Raw genomic sequence first — 22,996 nt, 5'->3', positions numbered from 1 at the left:
TCTTTGATTAGTCACACCTAATCATTTCACAAGGAAAATGAAGCTTAGGAAGATTAAATGCTAAGTTTATTGGCATACATATTAAGTGTCAGAGACAGTATCTGAACATAGAGCCTCCCCCATGATTTCAGGTCTCAAATCCTCTCCAATGCACAAGATTGCTTCTCAATCTTGTGCTTGCTTTGTCCTAATTCTTAATAACCTAACTTGCATGTTAAAATGTGCTTAAATAGCATTTTTGGGAAAATATATTAGGAAATACCTTTATAGACTTTTGTTTTTATTTTAGAAACAAAAATTAGGGGCTAGTTCTTGAAAAGTAATTAACCTCATTTTTACTCACTTAATTCTAATCTCTTAGAACTCTAGCCAATCACTTATTAAGATTAGTCACCAATATACTTCCCGCACCCACTGCAAGCCATATTCCAATCCAGTCAACAGTCCTACATCAATCTAGTAAGCATGGTAAATATTCCGTGTGTTTGTGTTAGTGTATAATAAGTACATGATATTCTTCTAAATGTATCAAAACTTTTGAAATTTAAATACCTTAGTCTGGTTGAATAATCTCTGGTCATACTGAACTTCATTGGAAGTCCGAGGATTGGGCACACCAAGAGCAATGACTTCACTGATATCTCGAGTCTCATTTCTCTGGAGTTTTGACCTGTATTAAAACATCACCAATTATCCACTCAATTTCATAAACAAATTGACTTGCAGTTTAAGTACAATCAGTAACAAATGTGCATGCCTTGTGATATTATAGAGTCAAGTTGGCAGCTCTTACAGCATTTCAGATGCATGATCATTCGAGAAGGTAAGGCCTTACAGTCTGGCCTTCTTGATAACTCAAGGAATGCCAACAGACTACTAGCAGTCTGAAATACAATTCTTTTATTAAAAACAACTAGTCTATAGAAATGCTAGGATGCAGTTGCTATGAAATGTGTTTTATATTCTTATATTGGAGAACCAAGGTTGTTGTAGGATCACTTGTGCAAATTTGGCTTGCCATTTGACCCTCTTAAAAGAAATACAAATCAGTTCCTTAATGTAGTCAAAGATATTAATTCTGCTCTTACCAGAAAGTTTAAGGAGGGGAAAAAATGCCTACCAATGATGGGATTATTTTGTGTTGCTTTGGGTTTATTGCTTAATGAAAACTGGGAGATGTCACTATTTCATTAAAAGTTCAAATCTCACAATGACTTCTAAAGGCAGGAGAGTCACTCAACTTCAGAATTAAAAAAAAATCAGACTAAAAAAAATAAGGGTACAGTGACTTTATGAGTACTTAGGGCTTACACTGAATCCCTGATGCCATTTTCAGAGTTCGTAAAATTCAGTCTGTAGGAGGCTTTCTAACTGAGATATAAAATGTTCTCTTTCAAATACAACCTATTCTGGAGCAGGTAGGTGCCTCAGGGGGTAGAGAGCTGGTCTTGGAAAGAGGAGGTCCTGGGTTCAAAACTAGCCTAAAATACTTCCTGTGTGACCCTGGACTAGCCCTTATTGCTCTTCTGCCTTGGAACCAATACTTGGTATCAATTCTAAGACTGAAGGTGAGGGTTTAAAAAAATTAATAATAAATAAAAAATGAAATGAAATGCTAGAACGTATTCCTTACTCACTTCCATTTCCTAGGATCTTGATCTTCCTTTAGAGCTGAATCAAGTACTACTACCTACTATATGAAGCCTGATTCCATCAAGTGCCCTCTTCTCCCCAAGTAACTTGTAGGGAGCTGTAAATACTACTGAATCTATATGGTATATATCCCCATAATTTAGCTCAGTGCCTGGCACAAGAAGGCATTTGATGGAATAGCCTTGAAAGTCATTTAAATTCTTTGAACCTCAATTTTCTTATCTGTAAGATGCAGAGAACACCACTTGTCCTTCCTCTTTTAATAGGGTTGCTGTAGAGATCAAATGAGGTTATGTGAAAATGCTTTGAATATTTAAAGTATTACTGAAACATAAGATGGTGCCATTTATGTAAGTATATAGTTCAAACTTCTATACTGCACCATGGGAAATGTTTCAAAATGATTGATCACATGAACTCAATGAATAACTTTAAAGTCCTAGCAAATTTATCAGTGTTGCAAGGCAGAATCCGTCTACATTGTATAGAAAAAAAGAACTTTAAATTTTATCTTTTTCTTGGGCTCTTCCAGACTTACCTCTTATCAGGAGCTGCTCTGGAAAGATTCCTGTCATGCTGCCTTTCTTTGCGTCTGTCATGTCTTATTTCATCCCGTTCACGAGCCTCTCCATCCTCTGTAGAGAACAGAAGTTGCTTCCTTATTACACTCTCCAGCAATACGAAAAATATGGGGAACCTTTCTACTTTAGGCAAAAGTTCTATTAGCTGCTGAGTTAATCCTGTTTCAGTTCATTAATCATACTTGTACAACCAGATAAAAATTGAATTAGTTCAGTAGCATCTTTAAATGTTAAGAACAATGATATCTCTAACGTTTAGGTAGGGAATAAGCGTAATTCACAAAATGAATTAGGTTAAACTTACATTTTTGCATTTAAAAATAGTGTTATTTTAGGAAAGAATTTTGACTTCATATTTGCCTTTAATAAACTGCTGACAGGTTTCACTCTATATTGAAATATTGTTGTGGAAATAGAAACATGTTATGAAGACCCAAAGGACAATGGCGGATATAAGAAGGCTTCAGCATCTTTCCAAATGACCTTCTATGCTAAAAAAAGTAGCATGAAGATTATATATCATCAAGAAACTGTATAATGATAAAAGAAGGTGGGCTGGCCACATAGTAAGGGGACAGATGGATAGCCCTAGTGCTCTACTGGTACCTATATGGTCTAAAAAATAAAATAAAATCTAGGTAAGGGAATTTGGGGTGGATTATTTAAGAAAGAAGACTGTCAGAAACTGCACATGATAAGAAAATATGCACAGACTGCCATCTATACTTGAAAGACCTGCACCTGCATCAATGTGATGACAAATCCTCAGGATACTGAAGAAATATAACAAAGACAAAAAGTTTCTTAAATAATGGCAAAGAACATATGTGAAAACATAAACACAATCTGGGAATTTGCTAACTATTCTTACTCAGCATATCTCCTTTTGTTAATGGGTAATTACAAACTTCTACCTTTAGCCTAATCCTGCCATTCACCCTTCCCTTAAGTATGAGACTGACAAACCTTTTTCTACATGGGTCTTGATTCCAGCTCTCCTCTCCCGAGCTTTCTGGGCCATTTCTCGAAGCTTCTCTTCATGTTTCTCCTTTTCTTTTTGGGCCATCTTTCTTTCCACTTGAGCACGCATCTCTACTGCCTCACGAGCCTATCAGTCAAATCATATGTTGAACAGTTCAAATGATTACAGTTTACTGTTAATGAGAATAATACAAAAACAGTTGGAGGTCACCTACTCCAACCTCCCTCAAGATTTTAGTAGTTATGTGACTTGCCCAAAACCGGCTTGATGGTGCTGTTGATAGAGCCATTTTTGTAAAGACCCAAATTCAAATCCTAATTTCAGACACTTAACTGGGTGACCTGAAACTAATTGCTTAAGTTCAGCCTCAGTTTCCACATTCCCAAAATGAATGAGTTGGACATGACAGTCTCTAAGTTCTCTTCAAACTCTAAATCTATGATCCTATAAAATCTTGATCACTGATTCAAATGTCAGCATCATATATCCTGACAGAAAAGGAATTGGCAAACTTAGATCTCTACATTAATCTCTCAACCGAAAAACTGAGGAACATGATTCAACTTAACAAATCAATGTTACCCTTGTATTTTCACAAGAAGAATCTGAAAGCAAAATTCCACAAATATAATATACAATATATTTATGTGTTAAGGAACAATGTGACAACAATAATAGAGTCTGGAAACTACATAACATCTTCTTAGAAAACTTTGCATATGGGCACAATTCTCACCTTATTTACTCAATATTCTTATAGGGATGTCCTTTTCTAAGTATTATACATATGCTATACTGCCTTTAAGGCTTGAAAGTTAATAGCTAATGCCACTTAATTGCAATTTCTATGAAAATCAACTTCTCTATTCACTTGCTTTTTTTAGGACTTGATGTAAGTGTTACTGCCACGATTTTATGAATTACAAGGATATGTAAAGTGAGGAAGGCCTGATTTGGTAAAAACAGCAGAAAATTTAGTTCCAAAGGACCTGGGTTTAGGGATTAGCTTTGCTATTTAGTGGCTGTGTGACCTTAGACAAGTCATTTCACTTGTGACCCTAATTTCTCATTTGTAAAATAGGGGAAAATGGCCAGTTATGTCCTTTTGGAATTTGGATTGATAAGGATTTTTCCTCAATCAATTTTTCTGATACATGGAAACTAAAGCTTCTAAGTAGTAAAATGAATTACATTGTAAAAATCAAATTACCCACAACATGGTATGAAAGCAAACTTGCTTTTTAAAAAAGTACTTGAAGAGTTGGGGCAGCAAGGTTGGCACAGTAGACAGAGCACAAGGCCTGGAGTCAGGAGGACTTGGGTTCAAATTTGACTTCAGAAACTTCCTAGCTGTGTGACCCTAAGCAAGTAACTTAACTCCTAACTGCCTAGACATTACTGCTCTGCTTTAGGAATGATGCTTAGCATTCAGTCCAAGACAAAAAGTGAGGGTTTAAAAAAAAAGAAAAAGTACTTGAGGGATATATGCAATCTAAAACATTCCATCAAAAAATATAGGAGGCTAAAGATGAAAAAAACAGTAAGTCAAAGATAACATTATTTCTAATTCAAAACAAAGCTATGACTCTAAACAAAGAAATTTAAAAGAACTAATCCAACCCTAGGAGCTTCTGCTATTTAAGTTTAGCAAAATGGGGGGAATAGGGGTTGGCAATTTTTCAAAGTAGTGTTAAATTGGTTATCTCAATTTCTTTTGCTATGCTGAGAGACAAAGTGAATACGCACCACTCTGGGATGCAGTAAGGAGAGAAACACAATGATGTTAGCCAACCAACATATGTGATATTTTGTAGGGTATTGTTGATTCCTGAATTGAATCACTAAGTATTCAATGTTGCAGATGAATTATTATTGGAGAAAATTAAAAATATCAGAACCTTAGGAAAAAACCATCAAGCTAAGAGACAAACCTTTCTATCAGCAATGTAGAGAGCTTCAGCAAGTTTGGCAAAGTTTTCATTAATGTGAACTGTTTGCAGTCCTCTCCCATCAGCAGCCAGACGTTTGTCTAATGGAATAGTATAGCCCTAGTATGAAAGAAAAGCACTTATCATTTGAGAGACATTTTTGTGCTCTTTTCAAACAAACCTAAGTTTCTTACCTTTCTGTGGGTGCAGTTCATTTCCCTACATTTCTGTTAAAACTATCTTACATGGATTTCTAACATCTTGTATTTTAAATATCACTCTTTCCCCCAAATACCACCCATTTTGAGTTGATTTGGGGCACAGTGTTTGGTAAGCCCCATGTACCTTAACCTAATCGCTCTATTCCTAGAAAGCATCTTGAATACCTGGTATTAATACGAACTTCTGGGTATCAGTTAAAATCAAGGGGCTAAATGGCTGCCTCTTAAGTACCTAATTGTAACTCTCATCCAAAGAGAGAACAACCCACCATTATCAAGTAGTGCTTACCTGCAACCACTCAAGGGAGGCTGAGCCTAGAGGATCATGAACTGGGGAATTCTGACCTGCAGCTAGGATAAGCCACCTGAAAAACCTACATTAAATCTGGACCAAATATGGACAGTCCCAGGGTGTAGAGGACTACCAGGCTGCTTTAAGAGAGACAAAGCAACTCAGACTGGCACTAGAGCTAACCAAAAGTGATCAGTAGTGGGACTGAGTCTGCAGGTGACCCCTGTACTTCTAGCTTAGGTGAGATAGGGAGACTGAACTTAAAAAAAATCTATCGTGTTAAACATCACATTCTTATAGTTATGATATCATGAATTTTGGCAAACCAAAAGTGGCCAAGGTTAACTAGATAGTTTTAAAATGTGGTGTTTTCAAATTGTTCTCATTTTAACAACTTAAGGAAGACAATTTAAATTTCATATAACATGGATTGGCTTTATTCTCCCAAATCTGAGGTTTCAAACTAATCAAAAGATATTAAAATCAGGTTAAAGGTGTCTATGTCTATGTCTACAAAGGACAAAAATAGCATATCTCTTTGGGTACCTTATGTCTGGATTTTCTCATGAGCTTCAATTTTTGTTCATACTAATACATCCTAGACTATGCTAAATAATTTATGCTCTCTCTATATTTACAAACTGGCAGAGTTTCCAGGGGTTACAAGAAAGACTAAGAAATTTATCCCATGTTATTCTGTCATTATTTTCCTAAATCAAATTTTGCTATTTTATTAAACTTTATAAGTTGTAAAATATCCCTAATGCCGTTAGGCTTAGGTATAATGCAAGTGATATCATTTATACTGAGAGATAGCTAGGTGGAGTTATTTTTTCCCATTAAGGTCTATGTCCTTAAGTAACAACTTCTAGAAGAGGTGACTGTTTTGTTATTTTTGTTTTTTAATTAAAATTAAAAATCCATTTTCTTTCCCTTTCATCTCTCCAACCCCATGGTAAAAAAGGAGAAAAAGTAACTCTTGTAAAAAGAAAATGTTTCTCTCCAACCTAAGGGCATTAAGGATCTTTTATAGCTCATGAAGCTTAATAAAATCATGAAATCTGATTTTAGGAAAATGATGATATAGAATAACATGAGATGAATTTCTTAGTCTTTCTTATGATCCCTGGGAGCTCTGTCAATTATGAGCTTCATTATTTGTTCATGCTAATACAAGTCTAGGGTATATTAGCATGAACAAATAATGAAGATCATGAGAAAATCCAGAAACTCAATATACCCAAAGAGAAATGTCACTCTGTCCTATGTAGTACATATGCATCTTTAGTTTGATTTAACTTCTTTTGGAGGAAAAAAAAGGATATATCTGATTCTGATCCCCATGACACAAGCTTTTTTGTATATAGTTCTTAGTAATCCTTTTCTGTATACTTTTCTATATGGTATTCATAGCCTGATACTTTGACATTTCCATTACACTATTTAAAAAAAAAAGTCAAACTATAAATTATGTGTTTCATTCTGAAAATAGATAGCTAAGTAAGTTCTTGAGGTTTAAACTAATGCTATTCAGGCTGAAATTCTTTCATGGAAGTTTCCCAGTAGGATAAAATATTAAGAGACTGATTTTATGACAACTTAATTACCTTTGCATTTTTCCAGTTTGAAATACAAGGAGGAATTTTCCACTCTTGCTGCTCCTTCACAGTCATCTGATATGGGAAAGAAGTAAAAAAGCACAAGACATTTTTAGATTTAAAGCCCTGCTAAAAATCTCTATATGATTTTCTCCTCAGACAGTTTCACTTGTATAATATTTAAAAAGAAAAGAGACAAACATATATATCAGCTGTCTGACAATATATACAGTATTCCACACTCATACTCCCCCATCTATGTCATGAAGAAAGGCCATTATACAATTTTGCTTTTTACAAAGACCACAGATATTCTTTAGAATTATGTATCAGAAGGCTTACAGAGTAAAAGATATTTGGAAATAAATGTGATATAAAAAAAGCATCAACACATTAAAAAAAAACTTAACCTCTGTCTTAGAATCAAGATTTAAGTATTGGTTCTAAGGCAGAAGAGTAGAGAGGCACCTGGGGTTAAGTGACCAGAATCACACACCTAGAAGTAGCTGAGGCCAAATTTGAACCCAGGACTTCCTGGGTTCAGGCACAGTTCTCTATTCACTGAACCATCTAGCTACTCCCATCAATACTTTTTTGAAAAGCAATTATAAGCCCTATTTTGGTAGCAAAGTATACCATGGGCTCATATGTATTCTTAGAGAAATTTTAAACTAATGCCAAGCTACCCCCCCAAAAAACACAGAAAAGAACCCAGAAAGATTTTTCAGCAGTTATAACTAGTATTTTTAAAAAATGTTTCAATATCAGGAAGTAGGGCATGATTTCTTTCATATACAAACTACTTCTTTCAGGAAGAGTTGATATAACATTAAATCTCAGATATCTGGAATCTATGAGGAATTAATGCTTCTAGATAGGTTAATTATCAAGATAACTAGTTTTCTTGATGACTCATGGTTATAACCAGAATTTGTGATCCGTGTACTGTGATATAATAGTGTGATGTCTTTAGGGTCTTTTGAGGTGTCATTAGGGAAGGCAGCATGAAGAACAACATATTGAAAGTTTTATGACCTTGGATAAGTCAATTTAATTCTATGGATTCATCTCATGAAGAATTAGAACTAGATAACCTCAGATATCCACCTAGACTATTCCTGAGATCTATGATACAGTATGAAACAACTAAAATATGCTTTTTTTAGAATTTGAAACCCTGAATTTAAATGCTAGTTTTTATATTTAGTGCCCATGTGTTGTGTTATCCCTGTAGAGCTATTTACAACCATGTTTTTGGAAGACAAATAGCCTCTAAGAATATCTTTGGGATTAGTGAACATTAGCACATGGACAATGGGACACCAATTTTGGGTATTCTGAAACCTTACTAGCTATAGCGAACTTCCCTGATCTTGGTTTATGTTTAAAGTAAGTAAATTTCTGAGACAGATGTTCTCCTGGTGAGTGAGATGACACTATAAATGAAGAAATACTTGTATCATATAGATAATAGAATAGTTGAAGGATCAGAGATATCATGATTTATTTCTTGAAATATCCAATCAGACCACCAGAATCAACACAAACTTAAATACAAACTGTTGCCTAGGGATCAGGGCAAGTAGCACAAAACACTTGAGTCAAAAAACATGGCAATCTGGCCTCAGCCACTTCCTAGCTGTGTGCCCCTAGGCAAGTCTCTTGATCCCCCACTGCCTAGCCCTTACCACTCTTCTGCCTTGGAACCAATACACAGTATTGATTCTAAAACAGAAGGTAAGGGTTAAAAAAAAAAACGCAGCTGTGTGGCACAATGGATTGAGAACCAGGCTAGAGACAGGAGGCCCTGGGTTCAAATCTGAACTCAGACGCTTCCCTAGCTATGTAACTCTGGGCAAGTCACTTAACCCCCACTGCCTAGCCTTATTGCTCTTCTGCCTTGTGTGAATTTTAAAACTACTCCACCTTACTTGGACTGTACTTTAGAAGATTTGATTTAGCTATTTCCTGATTTGTAACAATGGAGATACTTGGTCTAACAGAATCAGGTCTTGGGAACTCTACATTGCTCCACCCTACTTAGTTTAACAAGGTCAGGAATGGCTGCACCCATACTCAAGGATTAGGTATCTAAGATGGCCTTCAACAGACGTACAGAAACAGCTGGCAGACCCCTGGGCTGTCCTAAGTCAAGCTAAGCTAACATTGGTACAGATGAGACACAGGACAGTGATGTAAAACTGTCTATATAGGGCATGTCACTTCCTTTCTTTGGCCTTTTCCCCCGGAGAAGCGGCTCTGGCTGGCAGTATGTTAAGCTTTCCGACATCTTGGCGTGGTGGCAGCTATTTGTCTGGGTTTTGGCGGTGAGTTTGCCCTTGAGCTGATTCAGGTTCAGGCATCTTGGCTGAGCACTTTTAGAGTTCAGGTTGATTCCTTCCTCTTTTACTCTCCAAAACCTTACCTTCCTAAAGCCTCTAATCTTCCCCCTGGCACAAGCTGGGCAGGAGAAATCCTACACCCTTTCCTTCTCCCTTCTTCTTAATTTCTTTCCACTATATTAATTAAATCACCATAAATTTCCAGCTGACTTGGGTATTTTTTTATTTGGGATAGATATCCATGGCGACCAATAATTAATATAGTTTAGGTCACAAAGCTAAAATTATCCTTTACACTTGGAACCAATAAACAGTATTGGTTCTAAGAGGGAAGATAAGGGTTAAAAAACAACAACAAAACCATGGCAAATACCTATGAATCAGATTTGACATTCATGATGTGAAAATAATTTCAGTAATTAAGACAAATGCAGTTGAACAAGAAGAACTAGCTACTATTGTGGTTAATCTGTTGCTAAGCTGATGAAGGAGAGATTTGTGAGAACATTTTGCATCCACATTTCAAGGTCCTTTGGGCTTTATCCCTGCCCTATTTATGGTTCTGACAAATTGTAAAGGAGTGGCAGCCTGGCAGCCTGGCAGTTCAGTGGATAGAGCCAGAACTGGAGATGGGAAGGCCCAAGTTAAATCTGAACTCTGATAAGATTTAGCTGTGTGTTTAGTGCCATACCCACTGAACTCCCAAAATATTTCTTTACTGATTTAGAAAAAACCATAACAAAATTAATTTGGAATAACAAAAGATCAAGGATATCCAGGGAAATAATGAAAAAAAAAACACATATATGATGGGGGCCTTGCAGTCCCTGACCTTAAACTATATTACAAAGCAGCAGTCATCAAAACAATTTGGTACTGGCTAAGAAACAGAAAGGAAGATCAGTGGAACAGACTGGGGGAAAGCGACCTCAGCAAGACAGTATACGATAAACCCAAAGATCCCAGCTTTTGGGACAAAAATCCACTATTCGATAAAAACTGCTGGGAAAATTGGAAGACAGTATGGGAGAGATTAGGAATAGATCAACACCTCACACCCTACACCAAGATAAATTCAAAATGGGTGAGTGACCTAAACATAAAGAAGGAAACCATAAGTAAATTGGGTAAACACAGAATAGTATACATGTCAGACCTTTGGGAGGGGAAAGACTTTAAAACCAAACAAGACATAGAAAGAATCACAAAATGTAAAATAAATAATTTTGACTACATCAAATTAAAAAGCTTTTGTACAAACAAAACCAATGTAACTAAAATCAGAAGGAAAACAACAAATTGGGGAAAAATCTTCATAGAAACCTCTGACAAAGGTTTAATTACTCAAATTTATAAAGAGCTAAGTCAATTGTACAAAAAATCAAGCCATTCTCCAATTGATAAATGGGCAAGGGACATGGATAGGCAGTTCTCAGATAAAGAAATCAAAACTATTAATAAGCACATGAAGAAGTGCTCTACATCTCTTATAATCAGAGAGATGCAAATCAAAACAACTCTGAGGTATCACCTCACACCAAGCAGACTGGCTAGCATGATAGCAAAGGAAAGTAATGAATGCTGGAGGGCATGTGGCAAAGTGGGGACATATTCATAAGCAAAGGATAAACTATGGGAATAGAAACACCGAGGAAAAGCAACTGCCTGACTACAGTGGTTATGGGGAGATGACAGAGGAGAGACTCTAAATGAAACTCTAATGCAAATATTAACAACATGGAAATGGGTTCGAATCAAGAATACATGTGAAACCCAGTGGAATCACGTGTGGCTATGGGGGGTGGGGGGGAGGAAAAGAAAATGATCTTTGTCTTTAATGAATAATGCTTGGAAATGATCAAATAAAATATTTATTAAAAAAAAAAAGATTTAGCTGTGTGATCCTGGGTAAGTCATTTAACCCCCATTACCTAGCTATTACCATTCTTCTGCCTTAGAACCAGTATTGGTTCTAGGACAGAAGATAAAGGTTCAAAAACAAAACAAAAAAAACTCAAACTATAGAAAATGAAATTCATAATCAAGGCTCAAAATAAAAACTTACACACATCCTCATAAGTACCTAGAAATGAAAATTTTTTATTTCCTTTAAAGATTCATTCTCTATTTAATCTTGAATAGGTAAAAAAGAAGGAAAAAAAACCCACTAGATGAAACATGATTTTGTAGGCACAAGATGTTGACCTAGTTAACAATTCACATTTATTTGATGCTTTAAGATATACAAAGCACTTTCCTCACAGTCAGCTACTGGTGCGGCAGATAGGGCAAGTATAATTCCCATCTACAGATGAAGAAATAGAGAAAATACCTCTTATCTTGAGGTACAATAATTCACAGCCACAGGACAAGAATAAAGGACTTTAAGAAAGTAATGACACATACCTTTCGGCTAGGAGAATGCATGACAGGTGCAGGAGGAGAAGGAGGTCCACGAGGAATTTTCTTATTAATCCTAAAGGATGAAACAAAGAATAATCAGCGAATGATATCTCTCTCCTATAAAAAAGAACAGGTCTAAGAGTTCAGCCTGTCAAAGTTAAAACACTTACTTGAATCTTGGAGGCTCCATTGGATCTTTTTGCATTTCCACCATTCGAATAACTCTTTGCTTAGCTCCAGAATTGAAAGCCACTCCTTGCTGAGATGGTGTATACCTGAAGAATGCCATTGAAATTAAACATGTAACTTGTTTTGAATAGTGTAATAGTCTTTACTGAAGTAACTTTTAATTTCCCTTATAGGTATTAGAGTACAAATTATACTAACATCATAATCAATCAACAAGCTTATTATGCAGAGCCAATCCCTATGCTAGGGGATAGGAATACAAAGAAAGGTAAAAAACAGTCCCTTTCCTCAAAGAGATTACAATCAAACAGGGAAAGAAAATATGTATATAAATACATACAGAAAAAATGAAGGTAACCAGCTAAGGGAACTGTAATTGGAAAAGGATAGAGATAAAGATTTAAGAGAAGTGGAAGGCTATCTTTAAGGCACATGCTAGGAACTCTAGAGAAAGGATTTTAGCAGGCAAGGGGAAGAGGAGAAGTTTGAAAGGAACAACTGTTAGAGTCAGTGACTTCCTGTGGAAGTGAGGCTCTCTTCCTGTCCTGAAAGGATGAGAAAATGCAAGCTTGCCAGAGTTTGGCTACCTCAGCATATCTGTGAAGGAAAAACCCTAAAATCATCTTGGGAGGTTCTCTGAATGGAGAACATCTAGCAAAGAATCTGACTTTACCTACTGTGTTTTTATCAACTTTCCAAAAGGTTTTGTCTAAAATCTTGTCAGGTTGGCTTTGAGGTTTTACTTCAGGGGTTTTACTAAGCCATTTTGAAAGCAGTCATAATGGGTTTTGGAGACAGCTTTTGAACTCAATCAAACCAACTACTGAGGGTCATAGATAGGCAGCTTAGTCAGCTCTTTTTGGGGAACACCTAGGTAGAAATAGGGAGCCAGTAAATTAGCTTGAAGACTGGAAGACTCTCTCTTGCAAGGGACGTAGATGGTGGGTTGGCTAGCTAGATCCTTTAGAGTCAGGGGCACCTTGTTTTGATACTCAGTTTGTACCCTCTCTTTGAATAAATAGAGATACTGATTTTATATAACATTGTCTCCAAGGCGTTTTATGCTACTGGCCCAGTGAGAGAAAGTTATTCTGCTTTACTCTCACTAACAGAGGCTAGAATATCTAGAGACCACAGCTGGGTATTTAGGGAGTTCTCTAAGTGGAAACTACATCTATCCACTTGAATCCTCTTATTAGCCTCTAGGTTATTATTTAGGCATTCTGTTTTTTTTTTTTAGGACCAAGAAAGACCTCCTCAGATCTCAGATGAGATCTGAGCTGAATCTTGAAGGAAACCTGGGATTCGAAGAGGCAGAGGGAAGGAAGGAGAACATTCCAGACATGAAAGACAGACAGTGTACAAAGGCATGAAAACATAGAACGGAGTGTGAAAAGATGAGCAAATAAGCTAATGTGTCTAGATCAGTACAGAGAGGGAAGTAAGTTTAAGAAGACTGGTAATGTAGGAGGGGGCCAGGTTACGGAAAACTGTGTGTGTCAAAAAAAAGTCTTATATCTAATTCTGGAAGTAAGGCAACCACTGGAATTTACTGAGGAAGGCAATATGGTTAAGACCCACACTCTGGTAAAATCACTGTCAGCTGTGTAGAGAAAAAATAAAGTAGGGACACCCATTAAAAGACTACTCAATAGTGCAGACAAAGTGAAAAGGGCCTGAACTAAAGGGAAGTTTGTGTCTGGAGTTCCAAAGGTATGTGAAGAGAAAAATGACAAATTGTGGCAACCAACTGGAAATATGAGATAGATGAGGAGGAGGAGTCTAGGGCCATGGTGGCAAACCTATGGCACACATGCTAGAGGGGACACTCAAGAGACCTCTCTGTGGGCACCATCACTCCAGCAGAGTTCACCAGAGTTTGTTACGAGAAGGCCAGAGGGAGGCAGAGCTGGGCTGCTGCTCCCCTCCCCCTCTCCATGCACACCTGAGAACATTTCTTACTTCCCCCACCCCTCTGCCCAGCAGCCCAATGGAAGCCCTTCCTTCCTCCCCTGTCTAGGTTAAGGGAATGACTCACATAGGGTATGAGGGTGCAATTTGGGCATTTGGTCTCTAAAAGGTTCACCATCACTGGTCTAGGGTGACACTAAGGTTGTTAACTCAAATTAGGCTATGGCAAAAGGCTAGAAATAACTATGTGTATTTGTCTTTCCATCATACCTTCAACCATGCAAAGGCACAGTACTTAGTTTCACAGTTAACAAATTACAGAAAAACACCTCTAATGAATCTATATATTAAGGGGAAAAAAATCCTGTAGACTCTCAGCAAAAGATTCATTATTATTCAACTTTTGGTTGCAGCATAGAAACTAAATAATGAATTACAACCTTGCTAATTCTAAATTTTCTTTCTTTCTTTCTAAAAACTCTTACCTTCTAGGTTGGCAGCTGAGTGGCTCAATGGATTGAGAGCCAGACTTACAGATGGGAGGTCCTAGGTTCAAATCTGGCCTCAGACACTTCCTAGCTGTGTGGCCCTGGACAAGTCACTTAACCCCTATTGCCTAGCCCATACCACTCTTCTGCCTTGAAACCAATACTTAGTATTGATTCTAAGGTGGAAGAAAAGGGTTAAAAAAAAACAAAAACCTCTTACCTTCTGTCTTAATATCAATTTTAAGATAGAAAAGCAGTAATGGCTTGGAAATCAGGGTTGAGTGACCTGCCAAGGGTCACATAACCAAGAAGTGTCTGAGGCCATATGTAAACTCAGATCCTCCTGATTCAAGGACTGATGCTCTATCCACTGTACTACCTAGCTGCCCTTCTACATTTTCTTTCAACAGCTCTGTTTCCATCTTGCCAAGGAAAAACTTGGTGAATTACAAAGCTTAACTACATAATTTAGAAACAACTAAAGATGCATTTTTTAAAATAAGAAAAACATTTCTTGACAATAAGTCTGAGTGGTCTCACATATCATAGGATAAACTTTTTTGACAGATAAAAAGTCTGAAAAAACATCCTAAATGCTATCCATTAAATAACAGTTACTATCACTTTAAAATGGCATTCAAGAAGGAGTCAATGGACTTTAATCATGAATTCTTTTTTTCCCCCATTTTGGATAAGTAGGGCAACTAATTCCTTCAGAGAAAAAATCCTGAATAAGATCATCTATATTGCTGAGGCTGATATTAAAACTTCTAGACATAAGACTATTAGTTTGATTCATACCGGATATATTGAGCTGGAGCTAGTTTATCTGCAGCTCGAACTGGCATAGCAGCAGCAACCTTCTGAGACACAGATTTCTCTAGGGCTACTCGTGTCTTTTCTGTAATCTAAAATCAAAAACATAGCTTTAATTGGCTTAACAATCAACAAGCTCTAAAAAGATAATTTTATAATAATCATATGCATAAATATGTACCTCTTTAATGGCTTCTTCATCAGGTCTTTGTAGGTCTGGGTCATCTGCATTCATAACTTCTTTGGGAACCAGGTCAGTATACTTGCTATAAATGACCTAAAAAACATTAAACATAACTGGGATGAGAAAGAGTAAAGAATAAAGGCAGCAACCTCATTAAGTTATTTTAGAAGCTTTCCCTTGTCTCCATACATTAAAGTAACTTAAAATCACTTTAAAAAATCAGCTCCAAAATAAAGTGCCAAAGAAATCCCTTATACATCATTTTGACAGTGATGACTAACAGGTCTTTAAGGACTTATAAGGTTTTTAAATTAATGATACAAATTATATGTAGCAATAATCACTCATTATAAGCTCAGAAGCTCTTAAGGTGAGCTAGCAAATAATTTTCAAAATTCAGTCCCCTCAAAGAATGGATTATTCCTATCAATCTTTATGCTGTTTTCTTCTGTTCTCCATATTCAAAAGCTTAAACAAAATATTAACCTATGGCAAATATACTCTTGTACCTATTACCTCTTTTGGAAACCCTGAAATAACTCCTTTTGCATAAAAGGAGGGGGAATCTTCTTTGGAATGAAAAATCTTAAATAGAATATTAACTACTAGAAGCTATCAAAATTTCATGGCAGAAGGAGTATTGAAACTGACTTGGCATAACCCTTTTGATTTTTTAATGGTTTTAAGACTCAGGGGATAGAGTTGTAGGGCCAGAGCAAGGAAGATGAGTTCAAATCCAGCCTAAACACTTACTATATGACCCTGGGCATGTCACTTAATCTCTGCCTTAATCCACCAGAGAAAGAAATAGAAAACCACTCTAGTATCTTCGCCAAGGAAACCCATGAACATAGAGTCACAAAGAGTAAGACACAACTGCAAATGAACAACTGAAGAACAACAAAAAACAGAAGTCCATGCCAAAATTTGTAGTCAGTCAGGTCTGGTTTATCAATCCAGGACACAATCCAGCCTGGACTACAAGGCTGTGACAAGTGAGGGATCAACTCTATCCATCAGCCATACTACATTTAGAAATGAATCTAGTAGGTCAAATGGCTTTAAAGAACCTGTTTTAAGTTTGAGCTCACTCTCCCCAGATATAAATGTATATGAAGAAAAATGTATATTAATGATATTAAGATGAAGTGTTTATACTAAAGTTCTGTATTAGTAATTTCACTTTGTTTTCTGCAATTCCTTTAGAATGTTTAAAGGTATTATCTTGTGGATCTCATCAGGTACTCTCTCCAAAGATGCAGACTATAATCTATGTGTGCCCATCCCATGCAACTCTTATCTATGCCTTCCTGTAAATCTTTAAAAGGGGTCTGCTCAATGAGTTGGAAGCATGCTCTTCTAAACACTGAATGTAAACCAATGGAACACATGGACTAGCCATTAGTTATTGCCTATTCTCTATCTTTAACCAACACACACTTCCCCACCTATTCATATCCTTTATGTTGCTTCTTTGCAATTCTGCATTGGCTGCTGTCTGCTTACATCCTTTATGGATCTCTCTAGTTCCTTTTTGGTTCTTTTGGATCATCAACATTAACTTTATGGAGCAGTATTCTATAACTCATAGCCATTCAGGGAAAGATGACACTTTTAGAAAGAGGTCTGGAGTGATTAAAATTAGTGCACAGGTTCCTAAAGCAATCCACTGCCCTGTCCTCTTCCTGTTCTGCTCTGGGCCCAGTTTATCATCTAAGATATGTATATACATAGACACACAAATATTCTCTCTCTGTCTCTCTCTCTGTCTCTGTCTCTCTCTCCCCCCCAATGGAATTCATTCTATGCATTGTTTATTCAACTCAATAATAGGTATTCTTCACCTATTCTATTTTTTCCTGTATGTAAAGTAAGACCAAAAATCTTTTGATTACTTAAGGAACTGATTCAGAAGGCTGCAATACTCCAAACAGGAACAACTGAAGAACCACATCATCTATAAGGAATTTTTCCATTTGGTCTTTGTATTCAACATTTTCTATGACAACTGTGAACATGATTGGTGAGAATATTTTTATGCTTTTCTTAATGTTAAAAATCAGTAATGTGGATAAAGTTACTTCCTTTGTTACACCACTCAAAGACTCTTTTAAGACTGTATGGGCGACATCTTGTTGAAGGACAGCCTTTAAGGTAGCCAATTCAATTTTTTTTTAATGGTTGCCCAAATCACTTCAGGTAGGGTCCCTGGAAATGCTATTTCACTCCAAACTCTTGAATTTTTTCCCATTACTCCTCAAAAGGTGCTTTGAGTTTATGTTGCGTTCCTCCATTAGAATTTAAGCATCTTAAGGGCAGTTAGTATCTTGCACGCTTGTATTTACATACTCAACGCTGGTACACAGTATGGGTTTAATAAAATACCTTGTTTCGCAATAAACAAAATGGGATCTGTATTTAAGTGATCAGTTTTAGAACTAGAAGGGGCCTTAGAGAAGCCATCAAGTTCAATCCTTTCACTTCTCAGTTAGGGAAGCTGAGGTCCAGAAAGCTGAAGTGATTTGCTCAATGTCACAGGTGGCATTCTGGTGGCAGAGTTATGTGAATTTAAGTTCCTTGACTCTGAATCCAGGATTCTTTCCACTACTACACTTCTCACACCTATCAGTCACTTGTACAAATATAAAGATGTGATCTCTTATAGAATTTCATTTGCAAAAGGCTGAATGTCTTCTTAAACTTTCCCAAGGATGCCTTAATGCATGTAGGGATAGTATGTATAGATGTAAGAAAATTGTTATGAGCCAGTAATTTCTGATATCCTTCAAATTGTGCTTTAAGTGTTAAAATAAGGTCCAAGATTAAAAAAAAAAAGTTTTGGGTGCCCTCCTGAGGCTGAATCTCTTAATAAAACTTAATGCCTTCAATTCAGACCTCCCTTTGCATACAATCAGGCTAGTGCAGCTACTCACTCCCTTGCTTGGATTCCTTCAGTGCAAGCCCAGGATTGTAAAGTCTGGTTCCATTGTCATGGAGGGTGAAGAGCTGGCAATAAAAATCTTTAGATATTTTCAGTTTGGGTTTTTTTTTCATCTTTTTTCCAGCTTAATCCTTCAATATTCTCTAGCTGACTTTCTGCTGGGTTTTTTTTTCCGCCAAATTTTCTATATTCACTTGTTCTTCCCTTCATTGCTTCTTGCTGTTTTGATGTGATATTGCTTATGAGCACCTACAATATTTTTCACTAAGATTTTATGGATGAGATTATGTGACAAGCCAGTGTTGTCATTAGTTAATATATCTCTCCATTTAGCAAGATGATGAGGTATTTACAGGCTATCGGAATGCTCAAGCTCTCTTGGTTTCCTTGCTATAGTGAATAATTTACATTAAATGAACTTCCTTGGTAAGTGGTGACAGCCTGTGCTGATGTTTGTTTTTTTTCATTTTTTGGTGACAACAGACTGTTTAACTACATTAAGCTGATAATGTCTCAATTGTATGCCATATCTTCAATGAAAAAGCATTTATTAAGCTCTTACTATATATATGTAAAGCCTAAGGGACATAAATAGAAAATCAAAAGAGTCATAAGGGTCTCACATTTTAATAAGAGAAAATAATTATGTAACAAGAGGTTATACAAAAGTATGAAAACACACTATATATAAATGACATGAAATAATTTTGTGTCCACTGATTAACTCAATTGGAATGCAGTACAGGGACTCAGAGTCCCTAAACAAGCTAGTTTCCTACTACTTCATGGTCACAGACAATATTTCTAATTATTCATTTCACCAATGATAAGCAGACCAGCTGGGGCAATAAGAATAGCCAGACCCAAAACAATATTGTAAAAACTCAGAATTCATTCTTCTTCATATAGGCAATAAGCTTTCTTCTTTATAAAAGGTCGTAATACAAAAACTAGCTGCTTGACTATCCTGTTAGGCAAGAAAATGCTATATCACCAAAGAGCAAGCATATAACATCCACCATTAAAGACCATAAAGAGTTAAGTACTAACCCACAATCACTACAGGCTAAAATTCTAAGACTTCTAGTAATTGGGTCTAACAACAAACTTAATCTGAAGCTGCAATACTAATTAGCATACAAAATAATTTATTGCCTCTTATTCTAGTATTCAAAAGTCAATAATCCCTTAAGTAAGCATCAATAAGATTCTAACAACTCACAAAGCTGAGTGAAAGATCTGAAGAATATGATTCCTCTATGGTAACTAACTACAAAACTCGAAATTTTTACTGTAGAAGTACCAAATGTGCTGGAGAAGCTCAAAAAATCCCAGAAGGTAGAGAGCCTGGGGGGTTATCTGAAAAATACAATATACCCTTCTAAGGTGCCAGGGGCACAAATGAGCTTTGTGAACAAGATAAATCCATAACTCATTATCGCTAAACAGATTATTACTTATTATGTGAAAACTGGCAAAGGACCAGATTGTCAACAGTGATTAAGTCTAGCATTTCACCACAAATAGGGTAAAACTACATCTTCAAACTTAACTGGACACCAAGTTTGTGAGATTAAACAAAAAAAATAATGCTATAAGAATTTACTCTGGGTCACTTCAAATAAAGCAAGCATTTTCTTCTGATAATATACTTCTGGTGCTTTCTAAGATACTGCACTGTCAGTTACTAAACGATATCACATTTCCCACAACGATAATTTCAAAAGGAAAAAAGACAAAAGCATTTCATTTTGAGATTCTTCATTGCAGTCAGAGATCAAAGTAAAATTCTTAAAGTTCTAATGTGATTTACTCCAATAAGTTTTTCTTTTTAGATTCTCTACTAATAAGAAACCTTTGGGAATGGTCAGTTATGCCATATAAAGAGACATTCTTATTTATGTTTCTGGCATTCTTCATCTAGAAAGAATTACAGATTGAAGGAATCAATCAATCAATATTGGTTAAGAACCTTTTTTGTGCCAAGCCTCATGCTAAAAGTTGGGTATACAAAAAGTGGCAAAAAGACAGCCCCTGCCTTCAAGGAGTAATCAGTAACCTCTGTACTGGCAGAGGAAGAGACAATGATTTAATGGGCTGATTTGGAGTGTCCCCAATATGGGAATCAAAAGTCTTTTAAACAACACAGTAAGACTCCCTAGAAATCTATGTAGGGTAATCTCCCATTTACCCAGAATTCATACAACCAGAAAATCTTAAAAATAAAAATGCATATTATTTTCCTTTAGTATTTTACAAAAACTGATTTCATGATGGCTCTAATGCATTAAAAGATCTGAATAAACATTAAATTTTGTATAATTTAAATGTTTTTTACTACATTCTAGTTCTTTCAAATTTGATAATAAATTATGGTACACAGATAGTAGCTCTGAGTATTATAATACTTTGAGACTCACTTTTAAAAAAAAGAACTATTTTCTCAAAGGATTTCCTTTGGTTTCTTAGGTTTTTCTTGGGTTAGCAAGGAGGTAATAAGTTTTGTTAAAGCTTCATTAGATCTAAGGGGGGGGGAACCCTTAAATGACAACATTTATACACATAAATTAATAATGGCCTTTTGATTATTAATTTTTATCACCTTTTGTATTCTAGGTAGCCCAATTGCTATTTCTTTAAAGATTTAAGTAAATTTAAGAAATAAGGGGACATATTTTGCTATAGCATCTTTTATGTTATTCTACTTGCTCTTAGCAGTATGAGTTGTAATAAATAATGTGACACTATTTAACTTATTGGCAGTGTGGTCAAAATTAAAATCTGAATTAAAGGCTAGCCATGTGAATCTCTTTCATTATTATATTAAGATCAAAGAAATATGAGCTGTTGCACAAGTGTTATATTTTAAAAACCAAAAAGGATCAATAATGCAAGAATCATAAGAAAATTTTGAAACAGCTTCTAGAAATTCAAGTACTTTATTTTTTAATCTTGAAGTAGAATAAAAAGCTATTAATATTTCAACTGAAATTATCGGAACACTTCCTTTGTCATATTCTATTGCCCTAATTTGCAGCTCTTCCCTACTAGAAAAGAGGATATAAAACCATAATTACTTCAAGAGAGAAAGTGACACGAAGCCAGAGTCACCTATCTCCAACTTACGGTAGCAACATTCAAACTCAAGGTATGCACCTGTACATATGGAGCAAGAGTGCCAGTGTGAAGGTGCCTGTTTTGTTATTTTTAAAGAAAGTATTAAGTTTTATGGTGAAGAATTACTTTTCTTGAACACTATTACATAAAGAAAGCAAATATATTATGTTCAACAATAAAAAAGGTTCTAAGTTATTCTACCATGACTTGCAGTTTTAAAGTGATTCTTTTTCATCTGGAGTACTGCATCTACATAGAAAAAGCTAGTTTGGGCTTAAAAGAGTTCAGCAGCTGAACTGGGTTTTTGAGGATATAGGACTATCCTAATTCTATATGGCAAATGTCTAGAAGCTTGCTTTATTCCATCTACCCACATGAACCAGTGAAGGACAACTTGATACATCGGCTTTGGAAATTCTGAAAGAATCATTTAATATATCAAAATTAACCCAAAACATTTTGAGTTTTTATTATTTACTTGAAAACCCCCAAAATGATAAATTGATCTTTTCCAACTGTCTTCAAACTATTTACCCAACGTAAATGTAACACTTTATACTTGTTTTAAAAAAACAAACCAAGTTTATGGATAAAGAATACATGTCTAGATATTAGTTTCTCATTCTCTCTATCTTACTCATTCAAAGGCTGAATGGTTGGTTACTTGTTAGATTCTTGTTCAAGCATGAGTTGTATCAGATAGTTTCTGAGGTCACATCTAACTCTGGAAATCTACATAATTACTTATGAAAACAATGGAATACCTTGTCCTTTGATTGTCCCTGTCGAGCAATTGCATCATATTTAATTTTTCCCTCTGCATCCACTTGAATGGCCAATGCATTGGACATTTTCTTCTTTCTTCCCATATCCAATGGGTATTGGGCCACGTGTATTTCTGGAAAGGCACCGCCATCTCCAAAATCCTATGCAGCAAAAAAAGGAATTAAATAAGAGTACTCATGATGATTCTCAAATTTAGGGCAAATATGATAGGCTAGGAAAGTTAGCATTTTTCAGAACAATGCTATGAGACCAAATCACAAAGTACTTTCCATAATAGTTATGCCATAAGTCAGTTGCCATTTGAAAACAGCACTATTTGCTAAACTAACATTTTCAAGAAAAGCTAACAGTTTTTTTTTTTTAATAAGATAAGTAGGGGGAGGCTGGGTGGCCCAGTGGATTGAGAGTCAGGCCTAGAGATGGGAGGTCCTAGGTTCAAATCTGGCCTCAGACACTTCCCAGCTGTGTGACCCTAGGCAAGTCACTTAACCCCCATTGCCTAGCCCTTACCACTCTTCTGCCTTGAAACCAATATACAATATTGACTCCAAGATGGAAGGTAAG

General features: G+C 35.9%; 1 protein-coding gene across 1 annotated transcript in view; it reads right to left on the bottom strand.

Annotated features, from left to right (window-relative positions):
- SNW1 (SNW domain containing 1) overlaps positions 1–22,996 on the bottom strand; it is a 32,493-nt gene that overhangs the window by 1,930 nt on the left and 7,567 nt on the right. Inside the window, exons 3-12 of the mRNA XM_001367052.5 lie at positions 22,411–22,572; positions 15,586–15,681; positions 15,390–15,496; positions 12,171–12,275; positions 12,004–12,073; positions 7,265–7,330; positions 5,148–5,264; positions 3,201–3,342; positions 2,192–2,288; positions 553–670 (exon numbers count right to left, since the gene is read on the bottom strand). Coding sequence (XP_001367089.1) covers positions 553–670; positions 2,192–2,288; positions 3,201–3,342; positions 5,148–5,264; positions 7,265–7,330; positions 12,004–12,073; positions 12,171–12,275; positions 15,390–15,496; positions 15,586–15,681; positions 22,411–22,572 — 1,080 coding nt within the window. The remainder of the gene's footprint in view (positions 1–552; positions 671–2,191; positions 2,289–3,200; positions 3,343–5,147; positions 5,265–7,264; positions 7,331–12,003; positions 12,074–12,170; positions 12,276–15,389; positions 15,497–15,585; positions 15,682–22,410; positions 22,573–22,996) is intronic.

The sequence above is a fragment of the Monodelphis domestica genome, chromosome 1 (assembly GCF_027887165.1).
Source record: "Monodelphis domestica isolate mMonDom1 chromosome 1, mMonDom1.pri, whole genome shotgun sequence".
Lineage (NCBI taxonomy): Eukaryota > Metazoa > Chordata > Mammalia > Didelphimorphia > Didelphidae > Monodelphis > Monodelphis domestica.
This window is presented reverse-complemented; position numbering and strand designations above follow the sequence as displayed.